An 18,168-nucleotide genomic window follows, 5' to 3' on the forward strand; every position below is an offset into this window, starting at 1 on the left:
CTCTGTCTACAACCTGACAAACCTGAGTGTGCCTAACAGAATATCAAAGACTCAAGATTCAGGGTTACTTTGTTTCTTTTCTTTAGGAGATGTGCAGTGTTTTGGGGAAGACTGCTATGCATTGGCTTTTGGAGTTCCAGGACTGCTTATGCTGACAGCTCTTGGTAAGTCTAGCGGGGCAGAGCAAACTAGTAACTGATGCCTGCTAATGTAAAGCATCATGTAAGCACTTTACACAAATTATTTTATTCATTCATCACACTAACTCTTTTAGGTAGATGTTATTGTAGGGGTTGTCCCTAAACATTGGAGATAAATTCACTGAATTCAAAAACTTTTTTTTAAAAAAGTACTCAAGGTTATACAACTAATAAGAAGACTCCTGGAGGGCTTTAAAAAAGACTGAGCCCTAGGCTTGATCTAGGACCAATTAAATCAGTTTCTCTGTGGAATAGAACTGAGCATCTATAATTTTTTTAATATCTAGGTGATTCTAGTCAAAGTTGAGATCCACTGCTCTACACTGCAATATGTGAGGAAACAAGGACAATAAACCTTTCTCTCAAACTAGCTTAATTTTTTAAATTTTTTTTGTTAATCCTCACCTGAGGATATTGTTTCTGTTGATTTTTTTTTTTTTTTTTTTTAGAAAAAGTGGAAGGGAGAGGGAGAGAGAGAGCAAGGGAGGGAGAGAGAAATCAATCGATGTGAGAGAGAAACATCGATTGGTTGCCTCCCACATGTGCTGTGCCCTGACTGGGGCCAAGGATCGAACCTGCAGCCCAGATATGTGCCCTTGACAGGAATCAAACCTGCCCTCCTTCGGTGCACAGGCTGACGCTCTAACCACTGAGCCACACAGGCCAGGGCTCAAACTAACTTCTTTCATCTGATAGTTATTCATCTGGTAATTCTAAGACATTTTTTAATTCTTTCGGCCTTATAAAGTTGCTTCTAGGTTTAGCTGTGTCTGCCCTGTTCTGCAGTGTTCCCAAGGAGTTTGCGCTTGAGCAAAGAGAATAAGACGAGTTAGATAAGTAGATGGGGACTCATGCAGCTAAGATCAAGTGGCATTCTCTTTACCACAGAGAAGCAAGTAGTGGAAGAGGAAGGGGCTGTGTGAGTTGCTGAGTTTATGCAACCTAACTGGAAACTTGGACACGATTGTTTCTAATCATTGGCCTGGAAACCTGTTCTCACTCTGAGCCTTTGGGTAACACCCCACTGGAATATGTCCAGTCCAAACACATAAAGAACTCAATAGAGGAAAAAGAGCCCAGAGACTCAATGTTCAGTGTGATTATTTCCTACCAGGGGTAGCTAATAGTAATACTCAGATTCCAATTCCAATTCCAAGGAGATGTATGTGTTATTTAGGAGCGCTGTGATAATACTTTCCCTGCTTCTTTCTCCCTTTGAAGCTAAATATTTTCCCAAATAGTTTCCTTGTTTTCCAGTGATTAGAACTATGTCTCTTTCTCTGGATCATTGTACAATAATAATATTTGCATATTAGAGTAATCATGAGACCAAAAGAGATGCTGCAAGTGAAATTTTTAATAAATTATAAAATGCTAAACAAGTGTTAGCTGTCATTAGTCAGCTCTTTCACTTTTCTTTATACTAATAACTAACTCAATCCTCTGGCCTTTCACTGTAATTAAATTAATTCATTCATTTAAAAAAATTCATTCATTAAACAAATATTTAATGCATCTATTTTGTGTCAGATTCTGTGCTAGATATTGGGGTCACATTGGTGCATGAGACAACTACAGTTCATGCTTTCAAAAAACTTATATAGTCCAGCAGGAAGAGGGAGACAGACAAGTAGACAGGAATTTATAATACAGTATTTGTTTATACTGTATGTGTCCCAACTAGGGAAGTATATAGAAAGCTATAGGAACATGTAAGAGGGATGTCTGACTAAGACTTTGAGGGTCAAAAAAAGTTTGCCTAAACAAATGATATCTAAGGGGAGAACTAAAGAATTAACAGCAATTAATCAAAGAAGAGATTGGAAGTGGAATGGAAATAGGACATGGTATCTGTGAGACAAGGAAGTGAGAGATAGTGTGACATATTCAAAGGCTTAAAAGATTTCAGGTTGCCTGGAGCATAACAGAGAAAAATAAAGAAGAGAAAGAAACAGAAACCAGATAATGAAAGGCCTTTTAAGTAATTAAAGAATTAGAACTTTATCAGGAGGACAGTGGAGAGCTACGAAAAGATTTTGAACAAAGGAATGACTTAGATTTTTATTTTTCATTGGTGTTTCTGACTATGATGTGGGAAAAGGGTGGGTTAAGGGTGAGTAAAGAATACTATTTATCTTGATTACTGAAGTTTTGGAACTTCATTAAGTTTGGTGATCAAGGTGAGTACCTCACTTAGCTCATCTTGTCCCAATCCTAGTAGAATTGATAAAACTTGATATGATTAGATATGTGAAGTGAGGGAGAGGGTAAGTCAAAGTTGACTTAGGATTCTAACTTTGAGCAGCTGGATAGATAATGGGGTTATTAACTGAGGTAATGAGGGAGACCAGGTTTGGGGCAATACCAATAAATTTAGTTTTGAACATGTTACATTTTAGATATCTGGGAACATATAATTGGAGTTATCAAGCAGCAGTTATTTGGAAGTACAGGCTTAGAGCTCAAATAAATGTTTGGGTCATAGATAAATATCTGGAGCTATTAGTATCAGGATAGGGATTAACCCATGAAAATAGTGGAAATAACTAAGAGACAGCAAGAATAAGGTAAAAAGAGGGCTAGGATAAAACCCTGAGGAGCACCAGCATTTAAAGAATAGGCAAAGAGGAAAAGCCCACAAATAAGACTAAAAAGGAATGGCCAAAGTGGCAGTAGTGCTATGTTGGAAACCAAGGAGATTTCAAGAAGAAAGGAAATCATTCCCTGACAAATGTCACTGAGTGGGAGATTGAATTAAGTGTAAAAAATGTCCCTTAAATATAGCAACAAGAAGGTGATTGATTTGATGGTATCAATTATGGTAGATTGGTGGAGATTCAAGATTAATTGGAAAAGACTGGGAACTGAGTAAGAGGGAAGGCAGGGGAAAGTATTCATAGCTGAAAGGTGACATAGAGCCAAGAGAGGATATGAAGCACTCTTGAATATTGTTGGGAAGACTCCTTAGAGAAAGAGGTTGAAGATGCAAGATGAAAACAGTATAATGTTTTTCCTATAAAAATGGTATAGGAAAGCACACGTGGCAAATTTACCTTTGTACAGGAGGAAGACCATCACCTTTACCTAACTGGAGGGAAGAGAAGATGGGCATGGATATAGGATTTAATAGGTTTGATGGCAGGAAGTTGAGAGTTTCCACTTTTGTGAAGCAAAAGGCAACATTATCCACTAGAGGGATATAATGAAAAGGGAGTTTTATAATAAATCTGGCATGATCAGTGATTGAAAGTAACCTCCCAGAGTTATCTGGTGATAAATTCCTAACTGGCCAGGTCATGGTGCGTACCATGCCCCAGGCATATAACTGCTTTAGTAAAAAGTTTATCTTTGCCTTCTACAAGCCTTGTCCATTGTTTTTGTGCATCTAGGTTAATACACTTTTGACATGACTCTTTTCCAGACCCCTCAAAGCTGTGACCACCCTCAAGGGAGCACATAATCTTGCTAACTATCCTGTAACCCAATGCCCACCTTGCTTTCTCCAGCCTTTACGTAAGCTTCCTTACATCCTTTTAATTCCAAATGTATAAAAGAAACTGCATAACTGTCATTCTTCAGAGCATTTGAAATGTTGCTTCCTGGCATTCTCATCAGTTTGGCTCAAATAAATTTATAAAATTTGCTACAGGTTTGGACATTTCTTACATTGACAGGAAGGAGATAGTAGAAACTCAAGGCCCCTACTCATCTTCTTTAGAAGTAGCCTTGAAATGTAAATGTGACCTTTTTTAGCTGATTGCCTGGCCTTCCTTTTATCACTCTAATGTCACTATTGAGATCAGAATTCCCGAGATTACCAGCCTCTTTCTAGGATCATTCTTAGTTTCAGGAGCAATTTATTTCCTATCTAAAATCTTCCTCTTGTCTAGATACCTCTTTATTTGCCCACTTGTCTCCTAGGATTAGCATTCCTTTCCTGAACTGTTTTTTCTATCAATAATAAGAAGGCTGCTGTAGGTCAAGAGTGCTCTTTGGAGAAGCACTGGGTAAACTGAAGATGAATAAAGAAAAGGTGGTAGAGTGAACTTGACTGAGAGGAATGGAGAAATTAAAAAGCTAAGGTCAGTAAAAGAAAGGTGATTCAGGCATTCTCACGTGTAAGAAAATGCTACTGAGAAAGGCATCTTTGGTAAATGATCTGCTAGGGGGACATCTTTCTGGAGCAGAAAATCCCTTAAGGAGGAAAATATATCTAGGAGGGTTTCAAGATGGAGTCTTCCCATTGATTTTAGCTAAATTTAATATACTTGAATAAAAAAACACTTATAATTATAAAAATATTATCAGCTCATTGCTGATTATTTGGAAAGTAAAAAGGGAAGGTAAGAAAATAAAAGTTGCCTATATGATTAAAGAATAAAGATGTGGGTTAAGGGAAAAGAATAAGCTTAGGGAGAGAACTAGCACAGAACTGTTTGTAGGAACGATGAATAGTGGTTAGAGCATAGAACACCTGATGCAGAGCAATGAAACGAAGTGGGAAGCGGTAGGCTGAGGTGAGCTCCATTGTGGACAGAGGCCACATCTTTTTTATCTTTATTCCTAGTAGTGTCTAGCACAGTGTATAATGCAAGGTGGATGAGATGCTTTCTGATGAGTAAGAGCATAGATTTTTGAATCAGACAGGCCTCAGGTCTAAAGTGCAGTTTCTGGCAATTTCTAGTTTTATAACCTTGTACCAGTTGCTTAATTTCTTTAATCTTCAATTTCTTTATGTGTAAAGTGGAGAGAGGAGTACATATTTTGCCAGGTTAAATCAGTTCATGTATGTAAAATGCTTAACACTTTACATATAATAATAAACCTTCAATAGATAGTAATAATAACGATCAGGAAAGTAATGAATCTGGGATGGTCTTTCATGCCAGGCATTTCGGTTTTATTAGGTAGGTCCTGAAAATAAAGTTTTAATTTGGCATCACACAAGAGAAAGAAGAGACGGGGGAATGAGAAACTAAGTATTGGCCATTTTAATAACCCAGACATTGTGAGGTCCTAAATAAGAGTCAGAGCAATGGTAGTGGGAAAGAGGCAGCAGCTGAAGAAAGAGGGTCAATGAACGTTGGTAATATATCACATGCAGAGGTGGAGAAAGGAGTGAGAATTCAAAGATGACTTCCATTTCTGTTATTACAGGAAGGTCTCAACAGATAGCTCTTTTAACAATTGACTATTTTATTCTTTTTTTTACTCCCATAATTTTTATAACTCCAAAGTAAGGAAGTGTTAAGTGAGTTTCCTCCCTTTGTGAGATGCTCTGCCAGTTACTCCTACACTTCAGCAGTCTGTCCTTAGCATTGGCATACTGAATGTGCTAAATGAGAAGCTAAGAACCTTGTTTGTGTATCAACTGCAGTTGTGTTTGCAATGGGAAGCAAAATGTACAAAAAAACACCTCCGGAAGGGAACATAGCGATTCAAGTTGTCAAATGTATCTGGGTAAGTCCATGAATTGTTTACATGCCTTTTTCAATCAAAGACAAAGAGATGCTATGCTGAGCAAATAGGCCTTCAAACATGGGTATACATTTCTTTCAATAACCTCTATTCTACATCTGTGCCTTTTTGCAAATTGAGATTAATCAGTCTTCCTCTATGCCCCTACTTAATTAGTAAGTAAAAAGAAAAATGTAATCATTTTTTTAATTGGCTAAAATCTTCTGAAACATAGTTATAAGTGTCCCTCAGTAGATAAATGGATAAAACAACTATGGTATATTTACACAATGAAATATGACTCAGCTGTAAAAAAAGAAGGAAATGTTACCCTTTGCCACAGCATGGATGGGCATGGAGAACATTATGCTAAGTGACATAAGAAGTCAGAGCAGGCTGACAGCTGTTGGCAGGGGTGGGGAAGGGGTGGAGGGGAGAGTGAGATTGTGGAGGTATTGAGCAAAAAAGGAAAAAAAAAAAAGAGAACTCCATGACACAGATGAGTGTGGTGACTGTGGGGTGGAGAGGAGTAGAGGTAGAAGACGGATTAAGGGGAATAAATTGTGATGGAAATTAAATTAAATTGAAAAATTTAAAGGCATAAGAATAAATCAAATTCTATCTAAAATACTCTGAAATTCATCTTCTAGTTAAATCAAAGTGTTGAAATAAGTCCCTTAAAGTACGTGTGTTGGAGGGAAGGGACAATGAATTGAAAAAGGGAAGAGCTGGTTTCTTTTTGTCTCTCCTCTGATGTCTGTGCTCTGCCCTAGTTTGCTATTTCTAACCGTTTCAAGAACCGTTCTGGGAACATTCCAAAGCGGCAGCACTGGCTGGACTGGGCAGCTGAGAAATACCCAGTAAGTTGGAACTTCAGAAATATCTTATGCTTCTGTAACATCTTTCCTAATGTCCAGATTCCCTCCTGCTGCATTTACCTCTTCTCTCGCTCTCCTCCAAGCATGAAAACCATATCTAGCAAGTTAGCCTCTTCCTTCTTTCCTATTTGTTGCAGAAGCAGCTCATTATGGATGTGAAGGCACTGACCAGGATACTATTCCTTTACATCCCATTGCCCATGTTCTGGGCTCTTTTGGAACAGCAGGTAAGAATGGTTCTTTTGAAAGCCACCCCTCTTCCAGCCACTTCCCTCTTACAGAAAAGGGATTTCTTCTAACGGCATCTGTCTGGCCTAGGGCTCACGATGGACCTTACAAGCCACCAGGATGAATAGGAATTTGGTGAGTTGAAGAGATTTTCCAGACAAGTCTGTTATTTTCTTTATAATCCATCTAAAGGAAAAATTAATTTCTTTGTGTTTTTGCCTGAAAACTGACTTAAGATCATAAGACAGGTGCCTTTAGCATGAAAGTACTGAGTAGGCAAAGTAAAGAAATCTAGTCTAAAAATAAAAACCAGAATCTTATCTTTAGCAATCAGGAACGTAAGGATGGGAAAGGTTTAAATGTGCACAAGGATGTATTGAGAAGCTAACAAATGAAGCCATAGAGACCTGGGATGGTGATTGTTTTCTTTAGCCTTAAGCCTGCCCTGCACAGTAGAGACAGGTTTAATGCTGCTTGTATACAATTGGCCCCATCTCTTGGTAAAGGATCACAGCAGAGGACCTGGACATGGGGTATTCTATACATGGATATGGAAAGAATGGGAAAGTTGCAAGCATTACTTTCTCTTTTTCCAATCTCCATTCCTTGGCAAACCCACATAAAAGTTCCATCTCTGCTCTCAGTTATTCCACTTCCTAGATTATCGTCTCGTTTTTCTATCATCTCAATTGTGAAGAGGGTAGGGTGGAATGATGTCAGGGTCTTATTAGCCAGTCTGTTTGCAGCCTCCCAGATATAATTTTACCTTTTTCCTTCCTCTGGTTGTCCAGGATTTACCATGACTGCCCTTTTGACCCCCTGAACAACTTTGGCAACACTGTGTCAGTGGGAATCTTCACCCTAACTGTGATAGCTTGTCCTTCACATGAGTGCCACCTACGACTGCAGTTACTGAGATGAATAGAAACACACTGATTCTATTCTCTCTGAGGTTAAGGAAAGCATAGCACATAGAAAAGAATATTCTGCCTTAGGGCACCCGCCTTTAGCAAACATAATCTGAAACCATTCCCAGTCAGTTCCCCCACATATCCTTACAAGCATGATAGTAGCCCTGAACCAAAGACTTGATGAATTTTAACTTGTTTATTGCCTGCTAATTACTAAGATTGTTGATGTAGGCTTTTCCTGTCTTTAACCGCCTCTAAATTTAATTTACTATAATGTTTCAGGGTTTTATTGTGCTTCAGCCTGACCAGATGCAGGTAGGACTCTTCTTTATAGTCATGGGAACTTATTTCTTTTCTTATCTATACCTCTACCTATAGTATTAGGCTTTCCAATCATAAATTGATGTTATTTTTCCTTGTATGCTGAAGAGCGCTAAGCATAGGGATGAAAATATTCTCCTTAAGCCCCACACTTCTCTTTTATAAAATCTGTTAAGCAAGTAGCTCCTGCCCAACTCCAGGGAGAGTGAGTTTTGAGCTCTCAGGAAAAGTATAAACATTGGACTTTTTTCCCATGGCAAGGTGGTATAATGGAAATATTGTCATAGAAAGCAGAAAGCTTTGTTGTGTGAGCAACAAAGTCAGAATTTCTGTTCATCGGTGACTCCCAGTTCTTTTTTTAACCCCTTGCTCAATAATCCCCAACTCTTCCTTCTCTTTGTTTCTTCTGGCCAGGACATTTTCCTTCAGGCTGTGGAAATGGAGATAAGTGAAAATGGGAACTCCTGATTGATTGACAGAAAAACAGGTTCAGAGTGAAACTGGTTCTTTGGGATATTTGGAAACTAAGGTGCTAGGAATGGGAAATAGAGTCTTGGGTTTAAAGGGACTAAGAGATGTGGAATCATTTTGTTCTTAATATGATGAAAGTATCTTTGGATATGAGAGAGAACATGCAAAAGCAAATGAGAGCCCCCGCTCACACTTATGGCAGGAAAACACTTGTAACTAATCTTTTTTACCATGGTATTTCAGGTACTAAATCCCCTTCTGGTGCTTATCTTCATCCCGTTGTTTGACCTTGTCATTTATCCTCTGGTCTCCAAGTGTGGAATTAACTTCTCGTAAGTGCTCCTTATGCCTGCGTTGCTTGAGACTGATTCAGTCTTTGCCCAGTTTGATGAAGATTCAATGTCAGTACTTTTCGACTTAGTGATGATTTTTTTTTGTTTGTTTATCATTTTTCTGGTTCTGTTTACCTATGTTAGACTAAATGCCACTCATACCAGAGGATGGGAATTAGAACTAATTAATTCTTACTGTAGAGAGTCTAAGTCATTACCGTACAGTGTTGAATGGGCAGGTCTAAGTTTCATGGAAAGTCAAGAGTATGTGAGAATGGGCTCCTAAACCAACTGCTTGCTTCGTTCTTGAATATTTTCCTCTTCAAAGAAGTCTAAAGCCTTTGGTGACAGCTAATCCCTTTAAATCTCCTATTGCCCCTATGAAACAAGTACAGGGACCTGGTAAGAGTGGGGATAGACTTGTACATATTTACTGCTTTTTCCCAGTAGAAATGTTATTCTTTGTAAAGTTTCACAGAGGAGTTTTTTAAGCCTCTTCTAATTCCTGATTTAATAGCAATTTCCTTTTAACAACCACTTTAACATATTCAAGTTGCCTTTTGTCACTTACTCATTCATTGAGCAAATATTAGTGTGTTTAGCACCAAGTGCTATGCAAACGTAAAAGCATAAATCTTGCCCTCAAGGAGTTTACGGTTTAATAAGGGAGTGGAACATGTGCACAGATAATTATTACACAAGGCAAAATATGTCCCGTGCCGTAACGGAGCAAAGTGCCAGGGATGTGTAGAGAAGTCTGCTGCCAAGGTCAAGAAAAACTTCTGAACAAGAGGAAAATGAAGTAATAATGTATAGTGCCTGGCATATGGTAAATGTTCAATTAATCTGACTGCATTACTATTATTCTTGTTATTAAGACATGATGGGTTGAAAACCCATCATAAACAATAGTAGATGTGGGGAACTGTGGTGCATTACAAAGAGCCATTCAGTGTGACTGGAGTAAAGTGAGATAAAAGGATGTGTGAAGGGGAGTTCTAGGAAATACTTTCAAATGTAATTGAGGCCCAATCAGGGAAGGTCTTTAGTGGTAGGCCTAGGGGGTTTGGATTTTATCCTTTAAACTCTAAAGTTTAGATATAATTGTCTCTTCCTCTCTTCTGCAGATCACTTAGGAAAATGGCTGTTGGTATGATCCTAGCATGCCTGGCATTTGCAGTTGTGGCAGTTGTAGAGATAAAAATTAATGTGAGTTCAATACATCTTAAGCTCCACGAGTGCAGGACCTTATCTATCTTCACTCTTCTGGTTCCCTGGGACCTAGCACAGTGCCTGTTTTGAAGAAGGTGCATAATAAACATTTATGATAAATGAGTAGATACAGGGGTAAAGCAACAATGTAAAATGAGGCTCATCTCCTACCTGAGTGATTCAGAATATACTGTCAAGGAATTTCCAAACACTGATATCCAAGGTATCTAGCCATCGCTTTGGAAACGCAAGCTTATAGAATACCTTGCCAGATATTCATACAAATACCTTTTGGCAGATCGAATGGCCACTATTGAGGAATGATGTATGAGGCTGCAGCTGAGTCAAAAAGCATGAAGATTGTTGCCTGGCATCTGTGCTTGCTACATTGAACTGGTTTTTCCCCTCCAAACTGACTTCAGAGTTCCCTAAGCCAAATGCTCTTCGGAGGGAGAAAACTGTGTCCTCTTGACTAGATGGATTAGGCTGTCAGAGATAGGCCTGAGATATCTGTTCTCTTTGTATCCAAAAGGTTATTTATTAGTGATTCTGACATGTGTTCTCTGTCCTAAGGAAATGGCCCCACCCCAGCCAGGTCCCCAAGAGATTTTCCTACAAGTCTTAAATCTGGCAGATGATGAGGTGAAGGTGACAGTGCTGGGAGATGAAAACAATTCTTTGTTGCCAGAGTCAATCAAATCCTTTCAGGTGAGATATGGGCTTGAATGAATTAGAAACATTCCAATTATGCACCAAGGCAGCACATAATATAGTGATTAAGAGCATGCATTTGTGGAGTGAAACTGACCCAGTCCGATTTCTGGTTCTGCCACTCCCTAGCCATAAGACACTGAACAATTTATCTCTAAACTTCAGTTTCAGCATCTATAAAATGGCAATAATTTTTAAGTTGGAAGCTATTGTAATGATAAGTATTATAGTATGTAATCCTACGATGAATATCCTTACTCATAAATATTTATGCATGCCTCTAATTACCCCTATGGAATAATCCTAAAAATGGGGTTACTAGCTTAATGGATAATGTTGAAAGTATCTGATGAGGTCACTTGCCTTGGGATGCTATGAGATTATGATGTCCAAAACGGGGTAGAAGGTGAGTGTGATAGGTTTTTCATTCTACAGAAAATGCCACACTATTCCAAACTCCACCTGAAGACAAAAAGCCAGGATTTTCACTTCCACCTGAAATACCACAATTTGTCTATCTACACTGAGCATTCTGTGGAAGAGAAGAATTGGTACAGTCTGGTCATTCGAGAAGATGGGAAAAGTATTTCCAGCATTATGGTAAATTGAGGAATGGCCTTGGTTCCAAATTATCATCTTAGAGTATGATGATGGCTCGTCAATACCTTACCAGGGATATGCCTAATGATAAAATTTTCTGATTATTGGTTCCTTGTCAGCTCTGATTTTTACTTTCCTCTATTTAAGGTAAAGGATACAGAAAACATAACCACCAATGGGATGACAGCCGTGAGGTGTGGATGTAAAGGAAATCTGAGGCCACTCTATTCTCACGTCTCTTCTGATCTGTGGGGCCCCAGATGATGAGGCCTAACATTCTACTTGTCTCATACAGGGATTCTCTCTCCTAGAATGTCAGGGGCATGGGTGTCAGAAGGCATTTTCCAGGACACAGAGCAGATAGGCTTGCTTTCCCATGTGGTATTATTCAAAGATGACCCTGTATCTGTGTATGTCCCCTGTGCTCTTATGCATACATTTCCTCTACTGAATTTTATCCACTTATCTTTTTCTCAGGAAAATAACTCAGTGCTTTCCTCTCTGTGAGGACCAGAGAGAAATTTAGAAGTGAGCAAATAATGCTTCATCATTGGTAGTTGAATATCTCTTCTTACTGTGTTTTTAAAGTATAGTTTTTATTTTAAACTTATAGAAGCATCATGATGTAATAAAAGTAATGCATTTGGAGTTAAAAGACTTGGTTGCGAATTTGGAAAAGGCTGAAGGTCTTGCCAGACAGCCTGGGACAGCCAGAGATGGAGAACTGAAGAGGTCACCTGCTGTCTGTGGCAGTAATCTGATATGACACAGACAGATGCACATGCCTATGGCCATCAAGATTAGGTGGTTGCTGTTAAAAGCTGATAGGATTTCCCTGGGTTGGGGAGCCATAGGAACCTCCAGAAGGGGTGGAAGGGGAAATTTATAGATCAGTGCAGGATTATTTAAAGTCCAGGAATCAACAATAAGGATTCCAGAGGGAACTGCCCTTTTTATCCCATGGACCAAAGGCCAAGGCCAAGGCAAAATCTATCAAAATAGAAATGTACCAAAAACCCATACTGAGGGAACAATTTAGGGGCCTAGATTCAGAAGACTAGAAAGATCATTCTAGAAGGGTCCAGGATCTCTGCAGACTCCAAAACAATGATGACCTACTATGGACTGGGAGTCTGATTTTGCATCAGTTAAATCATGCTTCATTTATAAGAGGATAATTATCATTTTTATATAAATATTAGTATATATTTATATGTACATAATCATTTTTCTTAATGGAGTATTGGTGAACCCCACCATTATAAGGAGGAAGGAAATTGGGTACACCTAAACTGGATTAGTGAGGAAACTCAGATTGCCATGGGTGATCACGATAGTGTCCATCCCAGCTAGAGGTGAGGTGAGGGTATGGCAGATAGAAAGCTAATACCTCAGGAAGGAGATTGTTAGCGACAGCTAAGACTACCGATTACTTTTTACATTTGAGTCGATTCATTCATTCAACTAACAACATACATGATGTACCTTTTATGTACCAGGCACTGTTCTAGGCACTAGGATATAGTGGCAAACAAAACAAAAAAATTCCCTACCCCTTTATCGTGTGTTCTTGTTTGGGAAAGTTTGTCTGATCTGTAATAATGTCTCTGCCCTTAGGTTTGTTAACACTTTGCATAAAAAGGTCAACATCAGCCTGAGTACAGAAGATATCTCCCTCAATGTTGGCGAAGACTATGGTGTGTCCGCATACAGAACAGTACAAATAGGAGAGTAAGAACATCCATTACCCTTTGGACATTTTACTTTTATCAACAATTTTTTAATGCTTTCTTTGCATATAGCTGGGGTGGTATATCAAGATAGTAGGTATATTTTGGCTAACTTTGAGTGTACGTAGACTCCAGGTCTTTTTTGACCCTTGCCTCCTTCCCTCCATCTCACCTTTCTCTACACAGATACATTGAGATCAAGATTGCTGTGAAGGCCAAACTGTAGTTAATAAGGCCCATCTCTGGGAGGTTTGCAAAGTTTATTATGGGCTCCCACTCCTATCATTTGGTACTGCTTACTGGCTCATCATTACTTCAAGCTTATTCTTTCAGGTTCACTCTTTTATGCTGAGAAAAATTCATAAGACTTAGATGAGAAGAGTTAGGGCCTGGAGTCCACAAAAGAAGATGATCTGTGTCTTCTTTGTTCAAGTTTAAGTTAAAAAAAAACAAAAACTGACAGACAATGAAGGGCTCATATGAGAGGCAGAAAATCCTAGCATGAAAATAATTTACTCTTTGAGACCCGTCTCTTTAAGAGAAATGGTGGCTTCTTATTGATGATGTTTGACTCATCATCAATAAAGAGATCATGGTAATGGGAGTGCTTTTCTAAGCTGTGATGTTTATTCTAACCTAAACTACTCCTGTTCCAGATACCCTGCGGTGCACTGCAAAACAGAAGATGATGACTTTTCACTGAATTTGGGTCTACTAGACTTTGGTGCAGCTTATCTGTTCATTATTACTAATGTAAGTAGCTCATGGCCACCCCTGTGCTCTCCTTCCATAGAGCTGTATCTATATCTGTGTCTATCCTGGAATCCAAAGAGGAATATTTTATGGCAAAATAGGGTCACAGACTTATTTCTAGTGTAAAATGATAGATTCTAGTGACTTTACTACTGAGGTCTCCATAGGGGATGTTAAAAGAGATAACAGTGGCAGCGGGCATGGGATCTGTGGGAATGGAAGACATAATTTATCTTGAGTCATTGCTATGAGGTGATATGATCTCCTTCAGTCTCATTATGGCCCTAAGAAAACAAAGATTTTTTAATCTCCTTTTGACATACAATATCAAAATATTTTGCCACTTAAGGATTATATTAATGTTGAGATCCGAAGTCAGGCAAGTGAGTGCAGTGTTACCAAAAGGAATTTCAAAAGACTTGAAATTGTATAGAAATTGCTCAGTCTGTTGAAGGTAGTGAAAGGATGAAAATATACAGGAGGGATAGATATAAGATCACAGAATGCTGTAAGTCAGGAATATTTACTTGAGACTACTGACAAACCTGTTTCTTCTTTCCCTCACTAAGAGCACCAATCAGGGTCCTCAGGCCTGGAAGACAGAAGACATTCCAGCCAACAAAATATCCATTGCCTGGCAGCTACCACAATATGTGCTGGTTACAGCTGGGGAGGTCATGTTCTCTGTCACAGGACTTGAGTTTTCTTATTCTCAGGTAGGTTTTGCAAGTGGAAAGTGGAGGTGGAGATACTGCTTAGAGGATGGTGAATTTTAATCCTGGCACTGTCTTAAATAGGTATGTGACCTGGCCAACACCTTCATATATTTTGGCCTTAGATTCCTTATACATGACCCTAAACAGAGAGTCATCTTGATTCCCAGTATCATGGAAGTGCAGCATAGTAGCCTATGGTATTTGATATCTAGGAAAGGATACTTAAAAATTAAGAATAAGGGCTGTGAAGTCAAACTGCCTATGTTCAAATTTTGGCTGCACAACCCATTGTATAATCTTGAGTGAGTGAATTATCATTTCTCTAATGCTATTTTTCTTTATGTATAAGACAAGAATACTAATAGAACTTATCTCTTAGGGTTGTAATGAAGATTATATAATATGATGAGTTTAAATATTTGATTAATAAGAGCTCCATTCTTTTATTACTGTTAACATTATTAACACCCCGAGTCAATGTGATCGTTGAACTCAGTGGGGAAAGTTTGAATCTAGAAACTTTTGCAGAAGTTGTTTTCAGGATAGATGCACGGGGCATGAGGGTGGTGTATGGATTTTGTTTACTGGTAAACTTGTGTCCTTTCTAGGCTCCCTTTAGCATGAAATCTGTACTCCAAGCAGCCTGGTTGTTCACCATTGGAGTTGGCAATTTCATTGTGCTTGCTGTGGCACAGTTCAGTGGCCTGGTACAGGTATGTATCTGAGAGAAAGAGGAGCTTGTGTCTAAGTTTTCCCCTTCAAATTCCTCTTTGTTCTCCTCCCCCATCCTTCTGCCTCCCACATTCCTTATGTGAGATGGGTTAGATGCACACAGGCTTTGCCAGAAAAATAGAAATATGTATGTATCAGTAATGGCCACCAAATGCCCATGTGAGGAAAGGTCAGTGAACCCAGTCTTCTTCTAACAAACCTCTGCCTAAATTCTGAGCCTGGGTCAATCTGCTCCCCAGTTCTCATCCTTTGAAGATCCCTTTAGTTTCCTGTTTCTCCACATTTTTTTTCTTATATATATTTCTTCCTGCAGTGGGCCGAATTCATTTTGTTTTCCTGTCTCCTGCTGCTGGTCTGCCTGATCTTCTCCATCATGGGCTACTATTATATTCCTCTCAAGTCAGAAGATATTCAGGATCTAGCAAATAAGCAGAGTCCCCATATCCAAGAAAACATGATCAACCTGGACACCAAGAACACAAAGCTCTAATGACTCCCAGGACTCTGCCCAAGGCCCAGATTCCTGACTCTGGTTTTGGCCATCATTGAATTTCAAGCATTTATTTTCTCCTATTTGGTTAGGGGAGAGAGGTGGCATCATATATGAGCTGGTCTCCTTCACTTTTCTCCCAGGATAGAGGCAATTCTGTACTTTCTGGTACATTGAAGAGCAAGGCCCCTGAGACTGTGTCTTGTCATCTATCAGTGAACTCAGTAAACCTTGTGTAGTGTTGGTGAAGCTAGCCTGGTGTCCCCAAATGGCCATGAAAACAGAAATGTGTAATTGAGATTAGTCTCTGTGAGTAGGCAAAATTATGTGGGAATTCCTTTACCTGCTATTTAGAACGGATGACCCCACTTTTTGAGGTACTGATTTAAGGGCAAAATTGCAGAATAACAGAAAAATTGTATATCAAGTTTTCTTCATAAGCAATGTATAGTAAGTGAATTATTCACAGAGACCTTAAGAATTGGTACATCTGATATGATCTGGTCCAGGGGCTGGCTTATCAACTATCTAAGTGAATTTTTTAGTAGAACCTTAGTGAATTTTTTAGTACAGAATAAGAGAATGACATTAACATAGAAGATAGATCTTTCTTATAATTACAGTATTTTATCTACTAACCCCCAAAAGCCCCTTTTCAGGACTGCTAGATCTTTGGAAATCAAATTAAAGATAATTAACATTGATAAATATGGTTCTGGGAAACGGGAGTGGGTATAAATTGTAGAAATCCTGATGAACCCTTCTTCCATGGTGCACATTCTTCTGAGGAACTACAATGTTTCAGCCCTGGCTTCTGCCCTCCTCTGGAGAGTTGTGTAGACACTAATGAGAATTTTGAAACCCTGTCTTTTCAATGTTGTTGGGCCAGCTTGTTCTCACTATTATATCATGTCTTGCTTATTGCAACAAATATTTTATAACAGCAATGATTTTATGAATCTGTCTTTTTTATTATTACTCCCTTCAGCCTCAAACAAGTGGCTCCATTTTGATCATTTTTCTTGTCTTAATTTGCTCACCATTTTTAAATACCGTTTTTTCATTTAGGCATGAGAATGTCTTGCTTACTAAAAAAAAGTTACATTAATACTCTAGGTTTGGGCTTCTAAAATGGTGATGCTCAATGGAGGGGAATGGTTCCACATGAAGATCTTTTCACAATGTGGGGAGGAGAGGGAAGGGGAGAACATGAGGGGTTTTTTGTTTGTTTCTGTGTTAATGGAAAAGGTGAGAAACGTTATCTTGCATACAATAAATGAAACCTTGGACAGACATGGGACTGTCATTACAATGTATTGCTAGAGAGAATAGTTCAGAACCACGGTACTAGAGAGCCTCATTTTCTTTCTTTTTTGAAAAAATATGTTTTTATTGATTTCAGAGAGAGAAAGGGAGAGGAGAGAGAGAAAGAAACATCAATGATAAGAGAGTCATTGATTGGCTGCCTCCTGCACACCCCCCGCTGGGGCTCAAGCCAGCAACCAGGCCTGTGCCCTGACTGGGAATTGAACCTTGACCTCCTGGTTCATACAGCAGACATTCAACTGCTGAGCCACGCCAGCCAGGCGAGAGCCTCACTTTCATTGGTTTTACTGCATTATTCTCATTTAGACCTGTGTTACCTCTCACACTGTAAACGTAACAAGTAAGAGAAGTTGCTCCGGTTTCCCAAACATTACATACTTTAGTTTTAGTGGCCAGGGTTTCAGGAGTACTGAAGTGACAGCAGCAGCATCCAGTTCCCCCTGATATCTTGATGTGAACCAGAGCGGCTTTAACTCAGTCTGGTCAATGAAATATTGTTTGAAGAGATGCTAACAGTGTTCTGTGATTAAAAGTTTCTATGGACAAACACATTTTTGGAATGAGGCATATTATATCTTCCTCTTAACATTTGCATATTAAAGATTCTGAAAAATCTTGCGGTAAAAACACAAGCCACTTTGTATAGCCTAACATGGTGTAGTGTTCTGCAGAATACTAGGTTGGGGAAAACTGGTAGGCGATTCTCACTTATGCCGAACTTAAGCTGCTTCTCTGAAACCTCCTACCACGTTGGTTATTTCCTTTCTAGCTAATAAGAATAAGCATAACCCCTCTTTCATGTGGCAAGCTGTTTGGGGAGTTTCACATCTCCTCCCCAACCATCAGGTAAGAATTTATCAGGCTTAAGCTTCTCAGTTTCTTCAGTGGTTCCTCACAGGGCATAGTCTATCCTTTCACTACTGTTTTTCTTCTTCTGAAAAATAACCTTTGTCTGAAACGCATCAGTGGATCAGAATACCTCTTAATATGTGCTACCTAGAGCCAAATACAACATTCCAGAAGTGGTCTGACTAGAAGAACTAGGATCTGCCTTCCTCCAAACAATACACATCTGTTAATATAGCCTTTGGTAACAGATA

At 39.0% G+C, this 18,168-nt stretch overlaps 1 protein-coding gene across 1 annotated transcript in view; it reads left to right on the forward strand.

The window, feature by feature from the left end:
- SLC15A2 (solute carrier family 15 member 2) overlaps positions 1–16,270 on the forward strand; it is a 28,001-nt gene extending 11,731 nt beyond the window's left edge. Inside the window, exons 7-22 of the mRNA XM_016199927.2 lie at positions 87–164; positions 5,578–5,660; positions 6,431–6,517; positions 6,673–6,762; positions 6,854–6,898; positions 7,957–7,989; positions 8,710–8,798; positions 9,926–10,007; positions 10,584–10,718; positions 11,157–11,321; positions 11,469–11,515; positions 12,939–13,052; positions 13,708–13,804; positions 14,374–14,520; positions 15,129–15,233; positions 15,566–16,270. Coding sequence (XP_016055413.1) covers positions 87–164; positions 5,578–5,660; positions 6,431–6,517; positions 6,673–6,762; positions 6,854–6,898; positions 7,957–7,989; positions 8,710–8,798; positions 9,926–10,007; positions 10,584–10,718; positions 11,157–11,321; positions 11,469–11,515; positions 12,939–13,052; positions 13,708–13,804; positions 14,374–14,520; positions 15,129–15,233; positions 15,566–15,742 — 1,574 coding nt within the window. The 3' untranslated portion in view covers positions 15,743–16,270. The remainder of the gene's footprint in view (positions 1–86; positions 165–5,577; positions 5,661–6,430; positions 6,518–6,672; positions 6,763–6,853; positions 6,899–7,956; positions 7,990–8,709; positions 8,799–9,925; positions 10,008–10,583; positions 10,719–11,156; positions 11,322–11,468; positions 11,516–12,938; positions 13,053–13,707; positions 13,805–14,373; positions 14,521–15,128; positions 15,234–15,565) is intronic.
- Positions 16,271–18,168: the final 1,898 nt, after the last annotated feature.

Source organism: Miniopterus natalensis, chromosome 6 (assembly GCF_054644295.1).
Source record: "Miniopterus natalensis isolate mMinNat1 chromosome 6, mMinNat1.hap1, whole genome shotgun sequence".
Classification (NCBI taxonomy): Eukaryota; Metazoa; Chordata; class Mammalia; order Chiroptera; family Miniopteridae; genus Miniopterus; species Miniopterus natalensis.